This window comes from Solanum tuberosum, unplaced genomic scaffold, assembly GCF_000226075.1.
Source record: "Solanum tuberosum cultivar DM 1-3 516 R44 unplaced genomic scaffold, SolTub_3.0 scf00078, whole genome shotgun sequence".
NCBI classification, from domain to species: Eukaryota; Viridiplantae; Streptophyta; class Magnoliopsida; order Solanales; family Solanaceae; genus Solanum; species Solanum tuberosum.
The window spans coordinates 704,269-729,764 of NW_006239005.1; the positions used below are offsets into that span (position 1 = coordinate 704,269).

General features: G+C 31.7%; 3 protein-coding genes across 4 annotated transcripts in view; 1 reads left to right on the top strand and 2 right to left on the bottom strand.

Annotated features, from left to right (window-relative positions):
- LOC102580277 (signal recognition particle 54 kDa protein 2) overlaps nt 1-1,992 on the top strand; it is a 7,452-nt gene extending 5,460 nt beyond the window's left edge. Inside the window, exons 8-9 of the mRNA XM_006346536.2 lie at nt 1,159-1,273; nt 1,363-1,992. Of these exons, the coding sequence (XP_006346598.1) occupies nt 1,159-1,273; nt 1,363-1,703 (456 nt within the window). The 3' untranslated portion in view covers nt 1,704-1,992. The remainder of the gene's footprint in view (nt 1-1,158; nt 1,274-1,362) is intronic.
- Nucleotides 1,993-13,868: 11,876 nt separating this feature from the next.
- LOC102580609 (uncharacterized) overlaps nt 13,869-25,496 on the bottom strand; it is a 21,330-nt gene continuing 9,702 nt past the window's right edge. Inside the window, exon 3 of the mRNA XM_006346538.2 lies at nt 13,869-14,098. The gene's annotated coding sequence lies outside the window, so the exon portion shown is untranslated. The remainder of the gene's footprint in view (nt 14,099-25,496) is intronic.
- Nucleotides 13,896-17,596, bottom strand: LOC102581185 (uncharacterized). 2 transcript variants are annotated; one of them, XM_006346540.2, is made up of 5 exons: nt 17,488-17,596; nt 17,165-17,284; nt 17,017-17,063; nt 16,606-16,685; nt 13,896-14,505 (listed from the first exon to the last, which is right to left on the bottom strand). In XM_006346540.2, the coding sequence occupies exon 5, from the start codon at nt 14,498-14,500 to the stop codon at nt 14,099-14,101; it is 402 nt and encodes a 133-aa protein (XP_006346602.1). In that variant the 5' UTR covers nt 14,501-14,505; nt 16,606-16,685; nt 17,017-17,063; nt 17,165-17,284; nt 17,488-17,596; the 3' UTR covers nt 13,896-14,098. The 2 variants fall into 2 exon arrangements, with proteins under 2 accessions (XP_006346602.1, XP_006346601.1); XM_006346539.2 differs by lacking the exon at nt 17,165-17,284 and having other exon boundaries at nt 17,488-17,595.

The following is a 25,496-nucleotide window of genomic DNA, read 5'->3' on the forward strand; positions in this document are numbered from 1 at the left end:
GGGTAGGATGTATGCAGATCACCTCTGCCTTTGTGGGGTAGGAAGGGGGTATGAAAAATGTTTCCGATAGACCCTCGACTCAATAGAGAAGTTATTGGAGCAGGGTTGCAAGAAAATATGACAGCAAAATAGAAAGATACAAGGCAAATGAAGCAACAGACAGTAATACACTAGAGAATAAGAAACTACGCGACTACTAAATATTACTACTAATAAGGAGGAGAGGAGAGGAAGTTAGACCCCTGCCTCTCTATGTTACCTTCTTAAAAAAAAAAAGACCCCTGCCTCTCCCACATAAAGTGCGATAACACTCACCTATTTACTAATCTTTTACCCTAATCATCAACCGCCATACCTCATGTCCTCAGTAAGCTGAAGTTGTGTCGTGTCCGGTCTAAGTACCCTAGTTCTTCTTCGGCCTACCCCTCTCTCTCCTAACTCCTGCTGCAACCAACCTTTCACACCTCCTTACTGGCACACTACGCACCTTCTCTTCACATGCCCCCCAACCATTATAGCCTCGCTTCCCTCATCTTGTCCGCCATAGAGGCCACTCTCATCTTACTCCATATAACTTAATTCCCAATTATATCTCTCCTAGTATACCCACACATTCATCTTAGCATCCTCATTTCTACTACATTCATCTTCTGAACATAGGTGTTCTTGACTGGCCATCACTCTGTACCATGCGACAATGTTGGTCTAACCATGTCTCTGTAGAGCTTACCTTTAAGCCTTGACGGGACATTCTTATCACACAGTACCCTAGATGTGAGCCTCCATTTCACCAACCCCGCTTTAATTCGATGTGTGACGTCATCATCAATTTTCCCGTTTTCTTGGATTATGAACGTAAGATACTTGAAGCTTCCTCTCTTGGGTATGATTTGTGCATAAACCATAAAAATTGATAACTTAGAGCAAGCTCACGATCATTTGCTAGTTCCTTGAATACAACTGGAAGGGATTTGTCAACCCTAAATCTTTTGCTCTCTCTCTCTCTCTTTCTCCCTCTCTCTCTCTCTCTCTCTCTCTCCCTCCCTCCCTCCCTCCCTCTCTCCCTCCCTCCCTCATTCATAGCTGCATGTTTCATTCCCCTGGTAGAAGTTGACTTGATATCTTCTTACATGTTGCTGATGTTTCTATGTGGTGTAGGTCTTCTCCATGCTTCCAGGATTCAGTGCAGAGTTGATGCCAAAAGGACGTGAAAATGAAAGCCAGGCAAAAATTAAAAGATACATGACAATGATGGATTCAATGACTAATGAAGGCAAGTGATCTAATTCCATAATTTTCATGCATTAATTGGTTTTTGAATTTAGTTTCATGTTTCGATTTCAAATTCTAATACAATTGCAGAATTGGATACTTCCAACCCAAAGCTTATGACCGACTCCCGAATTATGCGGATAGCTAGGGGGTCCGGCCACCAAGTGCATGAGGTAATGGATATGATGGAGGAATACAAACGACTGGCTAAGATGTGGAGTAAGATGAAGGGACTTAAGATTCCGAAGAAGGGAGAGATGAGTGCCTTGTCTCGAAACATGAATGCACAACACATGAGCAAAGTCTTGCCTCCCCAGATGTTGAAACAAATAGGCGGCATGGGTGGGTTGCAGAACTTGATGAAGCAAATGGGTTCTGCCAAGGACATGATGGGTGGTATGGGTGGTATGTTTGGTGGTGGGGACAAGTAAACATGAAAGCACAATTAACAAGTTAAAACTCAAAGCTAATTTAGGCTGGCAAATCTCTTGTTTTTGTTAACTGGTAAAGAACATCTTAACCCCAGACTTTCTTCTTACTCCTTGTATTAGTGGTCATAGATTTTGAAATTTTAGGAAGCAGATCATGTCAAGTTGTCAATAGAAGGATTTGGTATGATTCATGTAACTTGATGATTTTCTTGTTGTATTTTTGTAGCGGGATGTTTCACAAGTACAAATTGTTGAGTATAGCATTATAACTGTCAATTTTTTCTCTCAACATGTTGTCTTTGGAGAGCGCAACGTACCAAAAGGTATTGTGGAATGGTTGTGATCCTTTCACCCTTGACGAAAGGTTTCAAAAATGATCCTTTTATCTCCCCTACAAGATGCAAGTTCGATTAGTTGGTCTAGTGGGCTTCATGGTTAACAAAAAAATCAATAGTAGTTTGCACAATACTTCATGGTTAACAAGAAAATCAATAGTAGTTTCCACATATTGTGCCTCTTTCATTGATAATCTGGAAAAAAAGTTATTAGTTTATTGATAATAGATTATCGGTTTAATGATTTTGTTAACGGTTTTAATAATTTTTATTATCAGGTTATTGGTTCTTAACCATTTGAGTTTTTTTCTTAATGGGTTGATTGATAATACGCTAGTAAATTGAAGTTATATTTATACGATTCGGAATATAAAGTCCTTGACTTAAGGTTTAGTTTCATACTTTTATTTTTTGCTGTTTCAAACTCTCAATTATTCTACAATGTGTCATTACTTTTGAGCAAGATATAATATGTCAACTCACGTGCATGTTTCATTTAGTTTTTCACCTTATTTCTAAGTGATTTTCAATGATTTATTTTTGTGTCAAATATTAATGATTAAGCCGATAACCGAACCGAAAAATCATAATTGATAAGCCAATATCTTAATGATTCTATAATGATTTATCATATCTATAATTAATTGATAAGTCGAACCGATAAACTTCAAACCGAACAAGTCCAAACTTTTCTTCCGCAAATACCCCATTACATGATAAAAGGGGAAATTGTGCTCTACGTATACTAGGAGAAAATATTTATTTATTGCCATGTACCCTATATTTTGAGTTTGTTATCTGGTTTAACCCATATTTATGTATAAATACCTTTCCTTCACTATTATACACTTATTTTAAGGTTTATACATTATGTATAATACTTTTCTTCACGTATAATATTGTATAATTTTGAAAATTTCCCTAAATAAATTAAAATAAGAAATCTTTACGCACACCTATATAGAAAAATGACGAGACCCTTATTTTTTAATCAGGTAGAGTGAAATGGCTAGGATTTCCCATCACTTTTTCTTTTGGTGATATATTTTGCCTTGACATTTATGAAGTAGACGTCATTGATTGAGTTAAAGTGAAGTCTTTTTCCCGATTTAATTACAGTTATTCTCGCTAAATATAATATAAGAAGTTTCTTGGGAGGTATGGACATAATAACCAACCTAGACCATCAGAAATGGCACGTAAAACAGATGTTTAATTTCAAGGAAGGAACCCCCAAATAGTTGATGTGAAAGTATTGACTTACAGTGGAATTATTCTGTTTTAGGCATCTAAATACATGTTATTCAAAATCAATCACCATATATATATATATATATCCTCAATTTTTGTGGCACAATTTAAATTTTAAATTTTGATTGTGAATGTAAAAATATTATAAATAACGATAATTAATAAGTTAAAATAGTTAACAGTTTAAAAATAATAGTAACAAATTTTGGTAAAAAAAAAACTTGATCAACTCTTAAAATTTTAATTATATCACATAAATTTAAAAAGAATTATATATATAACCAAATTATAGAAAAGGAGATGCTCCATATTCTGCCTACTGGTATGATGTTAGCATAATAAAATGAGGTGGAAAGCAATATATGATTTGACAAAGTTGTAGTCTTGTATACATCTTTTTTTTCTCAACTTGCCTACCTAAATTTGTGCCAAAAAACTTGTTCTTTCTTTTCTTTTTGGTTTTTTGTCCTTAGATCCGTATTAGAGTTTGATTAAATACAAATTCACATAAAAAAGTCTCATAAGACTCTCCCTAACAATTTTTTTTTTGTATCTAGAGGTACTCAAACTCAATATAGATCTTAATTCAATCTTATTAACTAAAAAATAATGGTAAGTTTACATTAGATAGTGCACTACTAATCAATAACGCGTTTCGAGGGACAAGAATGATTGTAGTCGGATTTTTTTTTTAATGGACTCCGTTGGATGTTTTCGATAGCCTCTGTCGATTAATAAAATTAAATCGAAGATGGTATTAGAATTAAAAAAATTCTATTTTAAATGTAAAACAATCGACAAAGGTCTGTCAATTTTATTTAGGAAAAATAAAAATGGTTGGAAGTCCTTCAATTACATTAAAAAAAATTGTATTGATTTCTCGATAGTGTCCGCCGATTACTTTAACGGAATGTAGACTAATAACATGAACTTTTGTCTTTCGAGGAAATTACATTTTTAATAATAATGACATCATAATCATCAAATCCTAGATTTGCCGCTCCTACTTGATTTTGAATTGTCAAGCTCCCACTAATTAGATATAGAAGAATCTAACAATCGGGTCTAAATGCCCTTAACCTATATAGGTTTGAAGCATTTTTGATCCAATAGATAAAAAAAAGGGACAAATTTAATTTAATAAATAATAAAAGAATATTTCTAAATCATTTTTAATACATTAAGGACATTTTTGAACCTTCTACAAAAAAATCGATGCAAATATAATTCCATACAAGTCTAGAAAACTTCCAATTGACTCTTTTATTTTGTGTTGTAATTTTCTTCTTATTTTCAACACTTGCCCCACACCCTTGTCGATATGAGGGACCAGATAAGATTACAGAAGTGGATGACAATATATTGCAGAATTTAGCTATATAGTATAATAATATATATAATATAATATTATATTGTTCTTTTCTTGTAAGACTAATTTGTCATCTAACTTTGATGGCAATGTGTGAAATAAGACCTGTCAGAGTCTTCCCCAAAGGTTAAAATTCTTACTTTTTATGTCCTCTTAAAGTCAACTACGTAACTCTTCTACAAGACACGTTTTGAATATAACAAACATCTCTCCACTTAATTCTTGTCAAAGCTACATATCATATGTCCACAAAATTACAGTTTTTGGAGGTGTGTAAAAATTGAATCGATTAATAAATTAAATTATAAACATATTATTGAGATGTTGTTATGGAGTTAATGTGCTTTTAATGGTTCTAGAAAATAAAATTATTGGGTTATTAGTTTGATATCAATTTTTAATAATGGGTTATTGGCGGGTAAATCGATAATTCATTAAGACAATAGTAATTTACTTCTTTTCCCTTATATAAATATTAAATATATCTAATTGGTTACTACATTTGCCCTTTAGCTTTCAAATTCACATTATTATCCTAGTTCTTTTATTTGTGTTGCATTTATATAGTCTTTTCATGTTAGTTATTATTGTTTCTGTTTTATGAGCATTCCGTAAAGTTACATTATTGTCTTGTCGCGCCAAATTATATTGTTGGAGAAGTCATATAATTTATGAGCATATTCTTATTGGTTAAACCGAAAATTGAATCGTTAAGAACTAAAAATCGATAAATCAAAAATTGATAAAAATATCTTATTGATTTGACGTATTTAAAAACTAAAAACCGATAAAGCAAACCAATAATACATAAAATCGAATCAAACAAAATCGACCGATGCACACCAATAATTATTCTCTCTGAAAATACTTATAGTTCAATTATTATAAAATATTTTTTATTTAAGAAAACTATAATATTTTACGCTTTTTAAGAGGGTAAAATAATCAAAATGCTACCATTATGAATTAATGATTTCTTAAAGAGCATGTAAATAAAAAATAAGAAAATAATTTTAATACGGAGGCAGTAAAAAAATGACCATTCAAGGCAAGCTATATTGTGAATATTAGTAATCCTTTTTTGAACCTCAAAACTTTTTCTTTTCCAAAGATATTTCACTGCATGCTTCTTCTTTCCCATATTTATTTTGTGAAATTATATTGAGTATATTATTATTGTTTCTCATTCTTTTCGAGTGACTTAAAGGGGATTACTTATATATAGTTCAACAAACATCAAGATCTACTTGAAAGCAATATCATTTCTAAACATGTACTTCATTTAATTTATCGTAGATAGGGAGGCTATTTATTGAACTCAATACACGTACTACTTAATTTGAATTGGTATAGCAACATATTGGATTTGGACCACTTTCATCTATATCTATATATAAAATAAATGGATTTGAATTCGAAAAACCTAATAAAAACTAGACCAACGTTGAATTGGAGATTGTAGCCGTTGGTACTTAAATTCACACTTGCTCTAGTGTTACATAAATTGTTGTACATGTATTGGAAATATTGTAATATATTTTATTCATTGAAAAAAAAAGAAAAAAATGGGGGTGGGGTGGAGTAATACAAATAGGAGCGTCTATTGGCAAAATGATAGACAAAATAAACTATATTCCGTCCATTAGTTATATTAAAAATATATGTCTACTTTGGAAAATCAAGACAAAATGTATCATTTTATACCTGTTTTATCTTTAATATGAAGTATTATTCATTTCTCAACATTTAATAAATAATTACGAGTGATATAGTAATATTACTACTATTTTATATTTACTTTTTAAGATATGTGCTAAGTCAACTTGAACAACATCCAAAAAATAAAAGATGGATTGAGAAGCCCTGGGTATGGAGAAAATCATGTTGGAAAATTCACCCACAAATGAGCACTATAGTGCGTGATCCGAATTTAGTCAAACTTCAATATGATCTTCTGAACACCAAGTGAAAAAAAAAAAATTCCTCTTGTAAAAATGTACAACATGGGAGTGTGAAATGAAGACTATTAGTGGTACAAAAAGTATTTGTTTTGAATGAGTAATTAACCTTTGCAGCAAGTATTAGCCAAATTCAACGTAACTTTTCTAAGTAAGGTTTAGGAGTCAAACAATTAAGGACCTTGATTTATACCTTCACTTGACTTCTTTATGCAAAGATATATAGACTTACTAAGTTTGAATAAATGTTAGTGATATACCAATTAATTATTGATTTCATAAATTCTTGGTAGTGGTTATAATCATAACTGAAATTGGTAAAAGACTTGTTCAAAGGGAATGAAAACTAAAGAAAGCTTTCAATATTGCCTTGATATTCTTTAATTCCTTTTTTCTTATGGTTTAAAATTTAAATAGCTAGTAATTAAATACCAATTCCTAAGCAGCTTGGTCAAACAGTTGATCGGTTAATGTCCAATTAATTAAGTAAACTACTCTTCTTATTTAGGATTTCTTAAAAGGCGTGTGAAAAAAAATAAAAGACGAGAAAAGTAATGTTTGTGATAGATAAAAATGACAAGTTCAATTGGATTTGTCCAAGTTTGTAATTCACCCCTCTCCTTAATTATGCAAACACTCACACCTTAATTTATATAATAAAATAAAACGAGAAGAAAAAAAAAATAACTATTTTGAAAGGAAAAAATGTTAGACGATACACATTTTGTAGCTCGTTAAAAAAGAGTGCAACACAAATGGGGAAATTAAAAAAGAAAGAGTGGAAGCGTACATCTTCAAATATTATTTAATACAATCACAATCCAAAATTGACCCAACACTACAACATCAGAATTAACACAAAATACTCTTCATGATTAATATAATTTTAATGTCTATATATAAATAAATAAAGTGAATAATACGTCCTACAATTAATTTGAACATAATACATAAACATTTAACTTATAAGACTCAACTGCTTGATATTTAAACTTATAAAATTGAACCAGTATTCACATGCATCGTCCTACGTAGCATCCTACATATAACTAATATGCTACGTATGACACATATGTTTAGTTGTTCAATTTTATTCAAGCTAAGTTTAAATATCTACTTATATATCAGTTGATGTCAAGTTAAAGGTACGCTATTAATTTATGAATGATGTGTGGCTTTAGGAGATTGAAGAGGAAATAGAGATAGGAGTTGAGGTGGTTGAGAGGCTCTAGGAGTATTAGGATGCAAGTAAAATCTTTTCTCAGTAATAGCTCTTTTTTCTTCTTCTTCTTCATCCTCCTCCATGGTTGATCTTGGACTTATTCCACGTGTCAACATTTCAAGAGGTGAAACTGGAGATGCAAGAAAACTACTACTCCCTCCGTCCCATTTTATATGATGTACTTTGATTTGGCACAAACTTTAAGAAAAATGGAAAGACTTTTAAAACTTGTGGTCCAAAATGAATGATAGAAATTTGTGTGGTTGTAAATCATTTCATTAAGGGTAAAAAAGACATTTTATAGGCAAATTGTTACTTAAAATAGAAATGTGTCATTCTTTTTGGGACTGACTAAAAAGGAAAGTAAGTCATATAAATTGGGACAGAGGGAGTACTAATTTTCTGTCTAGTATACAAATTCGTCGTCTTACCTGTAAAAATACACTCAAGATTTCTTGTACTATGCCTCCGCTCGTGTAACTTGAACGTCGATGAACGGGCTCGATCGATGATGGGGAGCTTGTTGGATTCAAAACCAGTGAGTTTTTGGACCACGGAACGGAAGTTGGAGGGATCAGCTTGGACAAAAGTCGTATTATTATTGTTATTGTTATTGTTGTTACATGAGATGTTCATCACAATATTATTGTGTAATTGGTTGTTGTTTTTAGAGGTTGAAGTCATGGTTTTTTGAAGAAATATATATATCTATGGAGGACGATGAGAAAAAGGGTGGGAAGGCATAAAGGTTAGATGGGGAAAATGAAAGAAGAAATTGAGTTGCTTGGTGTGTTAGTGTTTATATAGTTGAATAGCCCTCCTCCTAGGGTTGTACTTGAGTTGGAGTTGCTTCATCCGTCTTAATTTATATGACACAATTTAAATTTTGAAATTTTAATTTTAATTTTGATAGTAATTCTTTTGGATTTACAATCTTTAGGTTTTTTTTTTCGGAATTTTTTTATATATATAAAAACTATGGAAAAAATATTATGAATCATACTTATTCTATTCCTAATTACTTGTCCAATTTTTCTTTTATACTAATTCAATTTGACAAATCAAGAAAGGACAAATTTTTGTTTTACTTATTATACCCTCAATAAATTAATTTTGAAAAATGTGAAAGTCTTGAAAATCTTAAATTTGTAATTCATCCACTTCATAATTAATAAGAGTAACATTGTAAATTTACCATGTCAATTATTGTTTTCTTAATAGGTGTGTCAATTCAAAAGTTGATTAGTAATTAGAGATGGATAGAGTAATAATTAACTATTTTAAATACTTAAAAACATACAAACAAATTCTGACCCTTTTAAAACAGGTTAATAATTCGTCTATTTATTAATTCAATCTACTTTGATTTTCTTAAATTCAGTTCAATCCGTCCATTTTAATACATACTTATATAAATTTGACTTGATGAGTAAATGTTCTCAATATGATTTAAAATGTTGTGGCAAGTCGGTTGCCTTATCTTCTAGGAAAGTTCATAAGGTAATATTCTCTACACAGTCATCAATATTAAGAAGTTAGACTTGTGATATAATCCATGATTTATTATTTTCCACTCCACACGTTATAATGTCTTTGTCGCATGGACTAAAGAATATTGTCGTAAAAATCTACGAATTTTTTTTATAAATTATAATAATTAACAATTTAAATATTTTAAAAAAAAATCAATAAAAAAATTTATTTGACTCTCAAAATTTTAATTATTCCATTTAAATTGAGACGATCTTGAGAAAATATTTTAGCAAGGGGCATACGGTGTGGAGTTGAAAAGTTTGAAATTTGAAGTGTAAGTAGGAGTGGGGAAAAAAACAAAGAAATTAAATGGGAATGAGCTGGCTATGAAATGTTTTAATGATGAGCTTTTAGCTATACGAGGGTAAAAAAAAAATCGTCTCCGAACTATTGATAGTCTTAATATATAACGTGAGTATATGACATAATAAATAGTCTCAAATTCTTATAGGAGCATGAAACTCTTAAAATCAAGAGAAGTGTTGAAAACACCCATAAATTTGACGAGAATTTAAGAGTGTATTTCACTAATATTGTATGATCGGAAGTGCATTTAAGTTCAATTAGTCAAGTAAAAGTGTGATTTTAAGGCTGTCAATAGTTCAAAAATAAAACTTATATTTCGTATCAAATTTAAAAATGATTTCAATATTTCTCTCTATGATAATTGGCAGGACAAAAAGGTTTGTTCAAATTTTTTTTTTGCGTAAAATAATAGAGATTGAATTTTCTTAATTTATTTTTCGAATTATATCGAAAGGTAGAAAATGTAAAGTTGGATATTTCGTGGCCACAAAGATTGATATACAATCAATGATACTAATGACTTTGAAGTGTAATCATTTGATCACTAAATTATTTATTGGTATAAAACAAAAGAAGTAAACATAAATAGTAGATACACGTCGAGACGCGGAATCTTTCTCTGTAATCTGAATTCCGTTTCTGCTTTAGATTGCGTGAGGTAAAGGAACTTTGACACATTGAAAAACAAACTGCACATGGGTTGTAATGTAGTGATGAGATCGTTTTATCCTTAATTAGAGATCTCGGATTTGAGCAATGGATATGGAAAAAATTCTATTGGGAGTATCATCCTCGAATGGATCCTATAATGCGCGATTCAAATTTAGTCGGAGCTCCAATATGAACTTCAAACACCATTTGAAAAAAGAAAAAAAAAACATAGTTTTGAGTTCACTTTCCTAAAAATACTACTCCTACCCCCTAGACTATTAAAATATCACAACCCCGTTTATATAATATGATTTTTATATTATATTATTAATGTAGTTTTACTGGGTTATTTAATAGGAAAACTGCCTAATTACTTAAATATTTCAATTATATTTATTTCGTTCGTTTTATTTTATGTGGCATTTTATGACTTGGCACGAAGTTTAAGAAAAAAAGAAGAATTTTAAAATTTATGTCTAAAACAATAATTAGATATTTGTATGGCTGATAATTATTTCATGAAGGATAAATGGAGATTTTTGAAGTTAAATTGTTTCTAATTATAGTAAAGTGATACTCCCTCTATCCCAATTTATGTGACTTACTTTCCTTTTTAGTTAGTCCCAAAAAAATGACATATTTCTATATTAAGTAACAATTTAACTATAAAATGTCTATTTTACCCTTTAACCACACAAATTTCTATCATTCATTTTGGTACCACAAATTTTAAAAGTACTTCCTTTCTTTCTTAAACTCCATGCCAAGTCAAACTACCTCACATAAAATGGGACAGAGGGAATATTTTTTGGGGACGGCCTAAAAAGGAAAGAGCGTCACATAAAATGGGACAGAGGGAGTAATTGATTTTCCTATAGTTTGAAATAATTACATATTGTCAAATTAGTTGATAATTTCATACTAGAATGTTAAGTTAGATACACATATTTCTGCTACCAGAACACTCTTAAATACAAATACATAAAGGTGAGCGAGAGACTCAAATACATGTAAATCACAGTAGATACATGTATCTGGAATATCAAATACATTATGAAATATAAATACATAGGGAGAGAGGCGAGCGACATAGGACAGAGGCGAGCAAGATAGGAGAGAGGTGATTGAGAGACTCAAATACATGTAAATCACACTAGATACATGTATCTGGAATATCAAATACATTCTGAAATACAGGGGAGAGAGGCGAGCGACATCGGACAGAGGCGAGCAAGATAGGAGAGAGGTGGGCGAGGGAGTCAGATACATGCGAATACACACTTGAATATAGTGTATCTAGAACAAATTATACCTAATTTTGACATGATATACATGCATTGGGATGTACCAGATATATGTATTTAATTTGACGAACAAAATTTGGGATGAATGATAATTTTGAGAACTCACTGAAAGATACATAATTAAGCCCTAAACTAATGACATTTGTGTTATTTGTCCTATTTAATATCTGGACTACAACATTAAATTAACGAGAACCTAATAATTTGTGTTTAGCATACAACAAATGTTTATAATTTTATTTACTGTAAATTTAGTTATTATATATTATATTTACTTGAGATTGCGAACAGATAAATTCTTAAACTTCAAATTCTAAATATTCTATCAATTTTCAAATGATCATTTAATATTTTTCCTCATAAGAAGTTATTTATAAAATGACCTAGTAACGTAAGTATTAATTATATCAGGAATTTCTACCCCCTCCCCCCCATATTATGCCTAATGTTGGGGATATGCATGTACAAGTTTCTTTGCTTTACTCTTTGTTGCTGATTTCTATTTCTTTGCGGGCTTGCCTTATCTTTTGGGGAAATTAAGCGGATAAATAAATATATACTAGTTAATTAGTTAACATAGTTATAATTTAAATTAATTACCACTTGCAGCCTCTTTTTAGCTATAATAATGTGTGCCTCTCTCCTTGGTTCATCTCTTGTCTCTCTCCTCTCTTATACATATACAAATACAAATACAAATTATACATTTACATATACATATACAATTATATAACAGATATATAAATAAAATTCACCTCTCTCCTCCCTCACTCTCAATCTCGCTCGCCAGATATACAAATACATATGTACTCCAGTTACACATATACAATTATTTGACAGATATACATATGCAATTTGACAGAAATACAAATACAATTCACCTCTCTCTACTCTCTACTCTCTACCCTCTCTCGCTTGCCTCTCTCCTCTTCCTCCCTATCTCGCTTGCCTCTCACCTCCTCTAACATGTAGTTAAGAATCGTAATTAGCAAACTATAGCGATGAAACCTAATTAAGTTATTTTTAGTGGTTACTTAAGAATTTCCTCTTTATCTTTTTTGGTTTTCTTTCTCATTAGACTTTCTTTGCTCACGGGGTTAGCCTCCTCTTTTCTTCCTTCCTTCTTATTTTCTTAACAAAAAAAAAAAATCTAATTAAAATATGTATATATCAAGACATCTATGACATGATCCAATCTTTCCTCAATGGTATATCCACATATATGCACTTAATTTAACTTATGATCAAATGATTTGTTATAATTATAGGTATTAAAATATAGTGAATTTGATTTTTTTTTTGTTTTCCATCCTGTCTTTTTTATCGTTTTAGTGCTTGCGTATTCAGATTCACATCGAAAAATTTCACTTTTAAGGATAAAATTTCAAGACTCAAACTCAAAAGCTCTGATAAAGAATAAAAATGTACTTATTATTTTCATCTCAACTTATGAATTTGATATGCACTATATTGGAAATAATGATTTTTGCATTGATATAAATTTGATCGAATAAAATAGGCATTGAAGAACAAGGAGATGAAAAATATTACGGCTTCTAACTCTATTCAGGAAACAGTGAAACATGAAAAATACTAAACAGCTTGTTTGGATGGCTGTTTCCTAGTGTATTATATCATATTATTATTTTAAAAATAATTTTTATTTTAATTATTTCTTAAATTTTACTATATTATATCATTAAATATTGTTATGTACCAAAAAAAAAGCATCGTTTTATTAAAAATCGATTTTGTGTGATCGCTTCTTAATTTTTTTTTTTTATTATTATTATTATTTTCTTATCTTTGTTTTTTATTATTATTTAATAAACCTTATTTTATCCTTATCATTTTTAATTATACATTCATACTCTATTTTTATTTATAATATTGTAAGTTTACTCTCTAAATTGTTAACATATGAAATTATGTAACAACGAAACACAGTTTATATGAAATTATGTAACAACGAAACACAGTTTGATGTCTGCATCAAAACCAAGTGCTTACAAGCACTTTTTAACTTAATAAAAACACTTCTAAAAGTGTTTTAAAGCTATTTTAGGTTAAAAAAACTTAAAATAAGTTTTTAACTTAATAAAAACACATCTAAAAGTGTTTTAAAGCTATTTTAGGTTAAAAAAAACTTAAAATAAGTTAATCCAAACAAGTTCTAAGACCTTCATCTCTTTTTTCTTCTTATTCATTTGCCCATCTAATGTAATGTTTAAACTTATTAGACTAACAACTTAATTACTCGATATGCTCCATAAACACATCTTTTTGTCTGTTTTCATAATAAGATCATAGGAAGAAAAACAAAACACTAGTTATTGAACTCACATCTATCAAGGCGAATCCCGCCGATTGCTACGGTTCGAAAATACAGAACAAAAAAAGAACCAAGGCAAGTGAGCAGGATATCTTTGGTCCATTATGTTGTTGAAAAAGAAAGGATGGTAAAACCTATTCTTGCAGTGATTTTCTGGCAGCATCTTCTTCTGCTTTCATTTTCCTTTCCCACTTTCTCTTCCTATAATCAGCCAACATTTCAGGCATTTTTTGCATCAGTTCAGCTGTCTTAGCCCGTTTTTCTGCTGATATTCTGTCACACTTGTGCCCTTTCTGCTTCGTTCTCATTTCCTTTCTTGCTGGATCGTATGGCCAATCTTGTCCAGCAAGAACAACTTCCTTGCGCAGACGAGCTCGATGGCGAGCACTGATCCCCAGAGGTTTCCAGGCTCCAAGCTCCCAGTAACCCCAAACTCCCTTTGAAAGCTCATCCTTGTATTTCACTAACTTTTCTTGCCATGGATATTGATATTCCCCAACTGCTTTTGCTACAGACTTTACAGCTTTTCCAGCCATTCGTCCTGGAAACAAATACATATATAACTTTTCTTTGAGCTTTCTCAATAAGTCGAATTTTAGACATGTAAGTCTATCAAGGCATACTAAAATGAGATGTACAGAAATTAGGCAGGTTATCAGGAGAAAGTTCCGAGGTTATTCCATGATTGTAAGAGGATGCCACATCATATAGCGAATGAAAATAAAATAAGAGTTTGAAAATACAAGATCCTCTCATAGGAAGTCCCTCTGAGCCAACCATCAAATTTACTATTCAATTTGACTTTAAACCTTTATTTATTTAATTAATCCTCCGAGTACATACGACTACCTCACAGCACATACATGACATCAAACTTTTTCCATCTCTACTGGGATCTGAACCTAAGTGAAGTGGTTTTGTTTCCACAGGCGGAGCTAGAAGCCTGACTACGATGAGGTCACCAGTCACCTCAAAGATAATTACAAGTAACTGTCCATAACAAGTGGGATATGTAACCTGGAAAATAAGACAGGTCATCCTACAACGAGTGAAAATACACCAATAAATTGTCTTTTACACTGTTGGAATATATAAGTTAAATCCAATACAACAAGGCATGCATTTGCTGCAGGTTGGTTGATATATTCAACTATGCTAGAGTTATTTGCACAAGATAACTATTTCTTCTGTAACTACATGGAATTAAAGCGTAGATGAAAATCTCTTGGCAAGAGAATGTCTCCTTTCATGTTATTCTTACTTAGATAATTCAAGGAGCATGTTCATTTGTTGCCAAGACATGACATTTGTACCAGAATATAAAGTTAAAACCAAACACGACATGGTTCCAGCAAACTGGAAAAATAATCGTAGCTTAAACTTGAATAGTACAACTGAAAAAGGTAGAATACACAAATAATAGATATCTTATCATCCCTGGCAGATAAGAGCAGAGAAGGAGGTAGGACACACAAAAAAAGGTTCATTTGCTAGCAACTTTCATCAAGACAGCAGATTGGACCTTCAAGAGAGTCAAGGATTCACGCCTCCTGTGTGTATTAACTTCATCTTCTATCAAAGGCACTAACAAATGGCACGGCTGTACATAAATATTTATATTGAAGATTGTTCCTCAATAACTAAATATCAGCATGTACTTTAATTTCCTTTTAGATGTCCCAGTACAGACACCGGGTAATAGCCTAATAGAATAATTATAGCCATTCACACATAACATATGTCAGCGGCAAGAGTGTTACATCTGAGCGAGAGGTAAAACCAATTCTATTCATCCTGGTCTGATCCGAACAGATATATCTAAACCAATGACTTCACTTTTAGAGAAGTAGGCAATAAACCAGGGGGAAGGCCGTAAAATACCCCAAAATAGAGGTGGTAAATCTGCAATGAAGGACAATGTCCTGCCCTTCAACAAATCTTTAAGAAGATTCATACCATAAGAATCAAACCTTCACTAATTTAGCAGCAGCGAGTGCATAATCCTATAGAATCAAACCTTCACTAGTTCAGCAGCAGTGAGTGCCTAATCCTATAGCGCTCCTGAACACTAGCACAATCTATACTTTCACATCTGCCCATCTGGCAAAGGTGCTCTGAACACAAGCTTACCCCCCCTCCCCCAACCACCACCACACACACAGCAAGACAGCCATCTCCTCTGGGATGCTAAATTCTCAGAGTTCAGAGAGTTTCTACAAGTCAAAGCCTTCTATAACTATCAAGGTTTCGGTTTCTCAAGACCAAGTCCAAGTCTCAAAATCTCCATGAGCCAGATCTCAGAGTTGAAGATGACAAGAGTGTCTTTAAGATTCTTTTTATGTTGTTTAACTATATCAAAAGTGCCTATCACATGAAATAACATGAACTACGAAATCCAATAACTTTGTATTAAGAAATTTATTGAATATGTACAAATATTAAGTTCACAATTCAATTATTAACACTTCAAAATCGATAAGATTCAACAGATAGACCCTGGAATTGCATCCACATTGAGATGTGTGCATAACATGTAGCCCATCTTTTCGGATGTGTACAAACACAGATACACAAAACAATTTTTTTAATGCAGATGCAGAATTGAACGTAAGATTCATGGATTAAATGAAGAATGACTTACAGAGAGAGCGAAGAGACGATGGTGTGGATGGAGTAGAGATGGTGAAAAGCTTGCGATGTTATATTGTAGGCTTCAAAAACCTAAATTGTGAAAACAAGACAAGATCAGTAGGGGTAGGAGTAGGGGACGTATGAATCTAAATCAACTGAAAGTATGCAACCCATGGCATCCAAAGCAAAAGAAACCAAAGAAGAACGCGACATCTTTATTAAAGGAGAGCTGATGTGACATGTTCACGCCAACCAATATGAAATTACCAAGTTTAGGAGGACCAAGATAGGTAGGTACTTTTTCAATAAACATTCACCTACCATGGATCATAGCAACACATAAATTCAAGGTACAAAAATAGTTTTTTCATGCCAGTGACCATCAGTTAAAACACATAGTAGTAATACTATAACTACTTACCCAGACATTTTCTCTTCTTGAATCTAATTACCAGATACAAGCCAAACCTGCCACAAACCATCAAAATACAGTCAAGAAAAGGCTGAAAAACAACCAATCTTGAAAATATGCATCATGTAGTTAAAAAAGATTAGAGTTGTGTCGGCACCAATAGATCTCCTCCATCAAGATTCAAGACCCATTCTTAGAAATGCCTTTTAGCAAACAGAGGACTCGAATAAGTGTTGCTTTGAATTCATGGACTAGTTATGTAGAATCATTATACAAACTGAAAATTCCAACCAAACACAGGATCAGTAATGCCAAATGAGTACTAAGATTTTTTTTTCATGGACCTTAAACCTTTATTTATAAGCAGCGTGCCTCTTATTAAGCTTAATTAATCCACCCATCTTTTCAGATGTGTAGAAATACAAGTATACAAAAAATAAATTTAAATGCAGAATACAACATAAGGGAAAAATGACTTACAAAAGATCGAAGAGACGATGCGAGAGCAGTGTGGATGGTGAGAAGCTTGCGATGTTAACACTAAAACCCTAACACTACACCAAGCCCAAATTCATCTTTATGGATGCCCATGGCCCATACCTCTCTATTTCATGGACAAATTTATTTTTTGTTATTTAATTTAGAGGATTTTACGAAAATAAAACATTTATGTATTTGTAGCATAAAAATTGATATATAAAAAATAGCTTTAAGTAAAATTCTTTAACATTTTATTATTAAAGAAATGTAACCCTTTTATTTATACTTAAAATCAACTACATGATGTGTAATGCAAGTCCACTCGGTCAATCATAACTCAAAGCTAACTGGTACAATCTCATTTTTCGCCAACCAACTCATGTATAATTTTCTTCTTTATAAGTAGTAACTAGTAATACGCAAACCACCAACACCTCCTCATTGATCATTAACAACCTTATAATCTTTCCTATCTTCTCAAGGATTCATGTCATGTTTATGACTTCTTTTGATATTTCTCAATGTAATCATATAATAAAGGTATTAAAAGAATGATGTTATACACATTTAAAAGAAAGAATAAAGTTGGTATTTTATATTGTTCTCTTGTTCTATATTATTTCTCAAAATTAATATAGGTACTAAATGATGAAATAAAGAATGAAAATGAAAAGTTAGTAACAAATGTGATGTAATTAATTGAAATTAAAATTATGAATTTACGATTTTTTTACACATAAGAGGGAAAATATGATATCAAGAGTCAAAAAACTATGCCACATCATCATGTTATAGATCGCAAATATATATAACTTAAAGTTCTTCAATTTCTCTTTTAATTTTAAAGCACATCCATTAATTATTCTCGCAAGACCTAAAAATTTCAAGCTGATGTCATTGATAGCCAAGACTTCCATTTTTAGGCAAAAAGTTTAATTTCGAAGAAAGGGCCACGAGTATAACTTAGCTAAAAAAAAAAAAAAAAAAAAAAAAAAATTGGAGATATTAAAGTTAAAATAGAATATTCAATCGTTTTTTACCATCTTGATTTGACAATATTTATATGTTACTAGCCATATTAGCTCCACTTTTTTTCTTTTTGGAAGCATTTCATGAAGTATTCCAAAATTTAATTAGATAATTTATTCTTTTTAACTCAAGAAGGGAGATGACTTATATTTACAGAACTATTTTAATTCTAATCTTTGTTCATCGAAGAGTGATATAGTTGAATTTATAATGAGGTTAAAAATATGTGTCACGATTTATTTCGTTAAATTTAATTATAAATGGTTAAAAATGTTCATGAATGAGTTAAATAAAAACAATTAGAAAGATAAAGTGAGTAAAAAGAATCAAAATAAGTTATAGAGCTTCGACAATATGTATTTGCACTAGATTTGGTGATGTTTAAGTGTTCATGATCCGATCCGGAATTGTTTAGTAAAGCATGAAACCAAAGACTAAGTGAAATATGAAAAGCTTGGAGCACAAAAATACCAATATATTGCTTTTTGTATTGTTTAGAGTCTCATGATTTATAATTGTGTTAAAAACTATTAATTATTAGTAAAAAAAAAAGTGTGATGCTTTAACAAATAGTAAAATTCCACTTGAGTCCTTCAGTACTATGTCCAATGACCATATTGCACATGGAAATATTGTTAAGTGTGTTAGCTAATATTTCTCTGTTGTTAGCAGGATAAGATACAAACATATCTGGTGTGTCTGTTCTTTTATCATGTTATCGGGACACAAGCCCTCTATCTTCATACTATAAACAGTTTCCACGACCATCCTTTACTAGTGCCACATGTTCACCCTTGAAATACTATTTTTCTCCAATCTAGCGACTAATATTTTGCAAAACTTCGTTAACATAGAAAAATAATATTAGATGGAACAACAAAAATTATACTCCTACCAATGATAGAATGATAGAATTCATCAGAGAAGTCTTTCAAAAAAGTTTTTTCTAAAGATAAAATACTCAAAAAGTAGTTCTGAAAATCATAAATAGCAAACTTGGTTTTAGTAATATTTTTTCTTAAACTACTGGCCATTTGGTACAAAAAATTAATAATAAAATCAATTATTTTCTTAATTTATTTTTATTTATTTATTATTGATTTGACACAATTTTAAAGAAATTTTTATAGTAGTAATAAATATAACATAATTTTATAATATCACCTTTTAAATATAATAAATTCAAAAATAATCAAAGTTAATAATAAAGACAAATTAGCAATTAAATTGTCTTTTGATTTTTCAAAGTAGACAAGTAAAAATATACATTTATTTTTTTAGATAGTAGACAAGTAAAAATAGGTAGAGATACTTTATCAAATTGTTCTCACTCCGTCTCATATTAGTTGTCAATATTACCCACAAAAAAAAAAACTATCTCAAATTACTTGTCACTTTACAAAAACAAAATATAGTTAATTATTTCATTTATCGTAATTTATATGTCATTATTTCCTTATTAGTCAATTTATAAAAGATATCACTTTTTTTTATTTGACGACCATTTAATGGCATCGTCCTTATTTTATTTGGCCCTACTTAACATTTTACTGTTAAAGTGATTTCTTTTGAATGTGGGTTCACACCTTCCATGGTTTTATTTGGCAGGTTGTTGGTGTAGATCTCGTCTTGCTAATTTCATCTGCCAATGAAAATGTTAGTTCCATTTGTTGGTGAAAATGTTACTCTATCTGTTTTAATTTATGTGACAATATCATTTTTCGAGAGTCAAATAGTTCAAGTTTGATCGAGAATTTGTGCATGGAATCTTCAATTTTTTGAAATGAAATTTATATATTTGTAAACTACGTAAAAAGTACTATAAGTTACAATAATTAACAATCCAGAATATTTAAGATATATGAAAAATTTATGATAAAAATCGATTTATTTAAATCTCGAAATATGAAATGTGTCACAATATAGACGGAGAGAGTATTAGTCTTATCATGGTAAGAAGTGGCTAAAAACATTTGTATCACTTTCTTAATTGTTCGCAACATCGTCATATATGCAACCTTCTTGAATACATCTTCTAAAAGGGAATGGAATATCTGATAGCTTGTCATCTCATCTTTTCTGTTACTTGTTGCTGTCTCTTTGTTCATAGGATCCTCGTAAGAGGCCAACGACAATCGATGCTATTCTGGTAGAGGCAGGGCTATAATTAGGAGTTTGGGATTCTAAAAAGAGATTTTTTGAACCCACAATAGTAGTGTGAAAAGCATTTTCCCTACCATTGAGATATCAATCAATTTTGTTGAGGATTCACAAGTTAATATACATATGTATTTATTAAACTTTTTAATAAAAATACAGGATCTACGAAAAAGCTAGTGGGTTCGTTCGAACCCCCACCTAGTTCCGCATTTGCTTCCAAGTGGACAACTCCTTCATTTTTTTAACTTAATGTACATACGCCAATATCTGTCTCTCTATTAAATTAGATGATATCATTTGTGATGTGACAAAGTTGCTTTTACGTGCGCACCTCCTTCACTACGCTGTACGCATAAAGGTTGTTGTTGCTAAGACTCCTCCTTCTTATTTGTATTGTCTTATATATTACTAGTAAGGAAACTTGAGTTTTATCCCACTTCAGCAGGAATTTTCCTGCTATGGAGCCACCATTGTAGCGGCTACCTAACTGCTATAGCCGGGTTGATGAAACTAGAATCCAGAAAATATGAATTTTATAAATTGACTCCTCCTCTTTAGTGGTAAAATAGATGGAGATTACTCCAAAAAAATCCTCATAGGCTACTCCAAGCTTAGGAACATTGGAGAGGAGGGATTCCAACGCAAAAAGATCAAAACCCTTGGATTTCAGGCCTGCTTCTGTCAGGATTCGCCCCAACAGAAGCAGAAGTTCGTGTTCAAATTTTGCCAACAGTCATCTGGGGTCCAAGTAGGCTAGGCTTAACTAGGTAGTTAGACATGTCTCTGAAAACATAATACATAGTAGAGTGATGTGATATTTCGTGCAAGGCCTTCGGGCACAACATCATGATGGCTAACTGTATTTATTATTCTTGTTTAGGGTGGTAAGGTACGTGGTTAGTAATGTTGGTCTTATGATAGTATTTCATCCATAGGCCTTCAAACACGGAGTCTAGATAGTTAAATGTGTTGAATATTGTTGTTTAGGGTGGTAAGGTACTTGATTAGTAATGTTGGAGTTATGATAATTGTTGGGTGTTATCCTATGACGGTAACATGTGACTAATCTGATTTTGAGTTGGAAAAATTATGAGAGTCGTTTAATGTAGGTGAGGGTTGAACTATTTTCCAATTTACGTTATATGTTCATGATAACTGTTCCATTAGTAATACTTGTACATACATATTCAAGAGTTAAAGGATTAATGTGAAATGATACATTATTTGTTGTCAAATCCCATGCCATGAATCTGTCTTAACTGCTGCTAGTCTTGGAAGGATAGTTGTATTCAGTGTGGTTGTGTAATATTTTTGATTGCCAATTGGCAAGGTTACCATGCTTGGTACACCTTATCAGTTAGATCGAATACCATACCTGGTACAGATTATTGATTGGCTCGGTACCACGTCGATACAGGTTCAATATTGATTGGCTCGGGTACCTTGCTTGATTATTCACTATGTGTGGGCTCTGTGAGTGAATCCAATTTATTCTTTATTTGGTATCATCATAAGTTGGTCAATGAGTGGCCGGATTAACGTGTTAAATGCAGGATGGTCCTTGTGAAGAGATTGAGAATTGCATGTTAAACACTATAGATTCTATTTTAAGGATCCTTGGGTGGTCCGAGTTGCTTGAGGGTGTATTGGATTATATGTTAGATTAAGTTAAGAGAGATAGTCAAGAGTTTCGCAGACAGTGCACTAAATTGACTAAAGGCTAAGGATCAGGGTATTGGCAGAGGGGCATAGGATAGGGGACGGACCGGTTAATAGAGTTAGTTGGAGATTTGAAGTCAGCAAATGTGCACAAGATTTAGATTCAAAGATTAAAGTTTTTGAATTAATGTAATGACCTCCCTCGTCGTTATGGGCGAACTGTTAGTGAAAGGAAATGAGTGAAAAAACTTATGGAGTAATGAGTTAAATTTTTTTGGGTAGGCTAGGCTTCGATAAAATCTGAGTGATGTAAGGTCTAGAGAAATTTGGGGAAAGGATTGGGTGGAACGTCTAAGTGGGGTCTGCTTTTCTTGTCGCTAAGTGAGTTCGGGTGAATAGAACTTCCAATAACGAACTTGGCGTGAAGGGATTGGTTTGAAATGTTAAGGTTTGAAGGTGTATTACGAAATAGGCTAATTTTGGAGGAGTTTCGAGTCTCTGTCTTGTGAAATCCGCTATAGCGGGTGAAACACAACTATGGTGGCGGATTTATTTCCCGCTATAGCAAGAGATTCTGCTATAGCATCACTGCTATAGCAAGATTGGGCCGCTATAATGGGATTAGTCGCATTTAATGCAGAAAATTCTCAAAATTGCTCATTATTTTACAACATTTTTGGGGAGATAAGGGGTGACCTAGGGAGAATTTCATCTATCTTCCATCGTTATCATTGGTAAAGGTAAGTAAATTTGTTCCCTAGCTTGATAATTTGATTTTTAGGCCTTAGAATATATGGTAATTACTTTTGTGGAGGATTTGAATGAGTATAATGGTGGAAAACCCCTGATTTTGGTAGAGTTATCATGAAATTGGCCTGAGATTTGGGATAAGGATATAATCTAGGCGTATTTAGGCCATTTGGGTTTGATATATGTTATATTGATTGTTTGTAGATCAAGAATAAGCTAGTATCATAACACGGGGAAAGCTGAGGTTCAATAGAGCATTTTGGGCTTGATTAGAGGTAGATGATGGTTGTTTGTTTCCTGTTTATGTTATATGTTCTTGCTAACTGCTTCATCAATATTTTATGTATAATGTATGGCTAGCGAATGAAAGGAGTATAACGTGCAATGTTAGCTTGTGTCAATCTAATGCAATGAATATGTTTACTTGGGTGCACAAGTGTGAACGTATGCATTGTGATTGTGATTATGATTATAATGTATGATTGTCGGTTGGATTATGTACCACGTCTAATTCTTACTAAAGTTTGGCTCGGATACCATGTCTGGTACGTGATATCTTTTAGTAGGCTTGGGTGCCCTGCTTGGTACATATTAAGTTGCTCGGATATCACACTTAGTACATATCCGATTTAATTGGGTACCACACCTAGTACGGGATATCTATATGGTTGGATTGGGTACTATGCCGGTACAAATTACTAACGGTTGGCTCGTGTACCACGCCTAGTAAATGTGATTGTTGTGTGTGAGTTCCATAAGTGAATTGAGTTGTCTTTGTTGTAATGTTATTGATCTTGTTCATTGCGTATGTTATCTATTTTACTAGGTTGTGGTCATACATTGTGAATTTTGTGTACTAATACTGCACTTGCTCTTTCTTTGTAGAGTACAAGACATATTGCGGAGGCTGCTACACGACCTAAATTGTAACTCCAACACTTTTGAATCCAAAGGTGAACCTTATCTTCCGAGATGCTATGAATTCCTCTTTTCCCTCTAGTCCATTTTCTGAACTTAGGCTCTTGTTGTTTTGGGGATTCATCCCCACATTCTAGATTACATAGATGTTTTTGTAAACGACTTTCAGTTTCTAGGGAGTTACTTCCACAATATTTTGTGATAATGTTTGTTTATTTATGAAACTTAATTTTAAGTGTTGAATACTACTTCCTTTTGATGTTTAGTTGACGACATGTTAGTAGATAGTTGGCTTCCATCGGGGGTTAGTGGGTTGCCTCTCACGATGGATTGGATCATGATACACTAGGAAGAATTTTATTCCACTGAATATTTTCTAGTAGGATTTTCAACAAGGCAACCAATATGCATATTATTATATATGTGTATTTTCACTATTGTAGAATTCAATAGTTATAACTACTTCTTAAACACTATATTTAATTTTACCCTTTTAAAAGGAATATCTTTTTCTTCACTAGAATTTTTTCAACTAATTTTTTCTAATAAGATTTAATGAGTCACAATATCTATCAAATAGACATTTAAGGGTGAGTGCTCTTAATATATTTTATGTTATAGTGAATGCTTTTGTTTATCTTTTGGATAAAAGCTAAAGATATTTGCTTTGGAACTACATTTGTTTTTCCCTATAAATATAAGGATTTTCATTCATTGCATTTCATCTCTCAAGAGAAATAAGTTTTTCCACTTTTCTCTACCTCACTCTATGATATTTTTTTTCTTGATTTTTTATTTTATAGTAACATATATCAAACAAAAAATGACTTTTTTTGAAAATATTAAGATAAAATTTCTCATTTTGGATCTACTTGGACTAGATATCAACCAAATTTTTGATGGTTTAAAATGAATTGGGCTGAGATAATAAATATATAAGTCAATAAACAATCCATGAATAGAGTATATAATTGCTGAGATAATTGGTATCCGTATTCTTGCATTGTATTTGATAATTTTCTCTATTCCGATAGTACCGGTGGTTTCTGTTGAAAGTGTAAACATGTGATCTTTCATTATTGTTCTTTATTCCTTTGTCATTTCATCAAATAACATTCATTCAACATTCATAAGTTAATTTTTTCTTCTTCGAAAGATGTTCATTGTAGACACCTCATATAGAGTTTCGGTGTATCATTTTGACACTTGTTTTTTGACAATAAACAAAAAATTAAAGAGTGCAGTATACTCGTTGATGACGTGACAAACAGTCAATTAAATAATTACATGTGTTATTTTAAATTAAAAAATATTTTAAAATCTATTTAGTAAATAAAATACACTACGCGCAACAATTTTCTTTCTTTTTTTCTTTAATCTGATTTTTAAAATTGTTTCAAATCTTTTTTTTTCCTATTTTCATGTTGTTTTGAGAGAAAAAAGAGTGTGTGTGTGTGTGTGGGGGGGGGGGGGGGGGGGGGAAAAAGGGGGAA

Excerpts from the sequence above, each read along its gene's own strand:
- LOC102581185 (XM_006346540.2), bottom strand. The coding sequence starts at position 14,500 with ATGGCTGGAAAAGCTGTAAAGTCTGTAGCAAAAGCAGTTGGGGAATAT.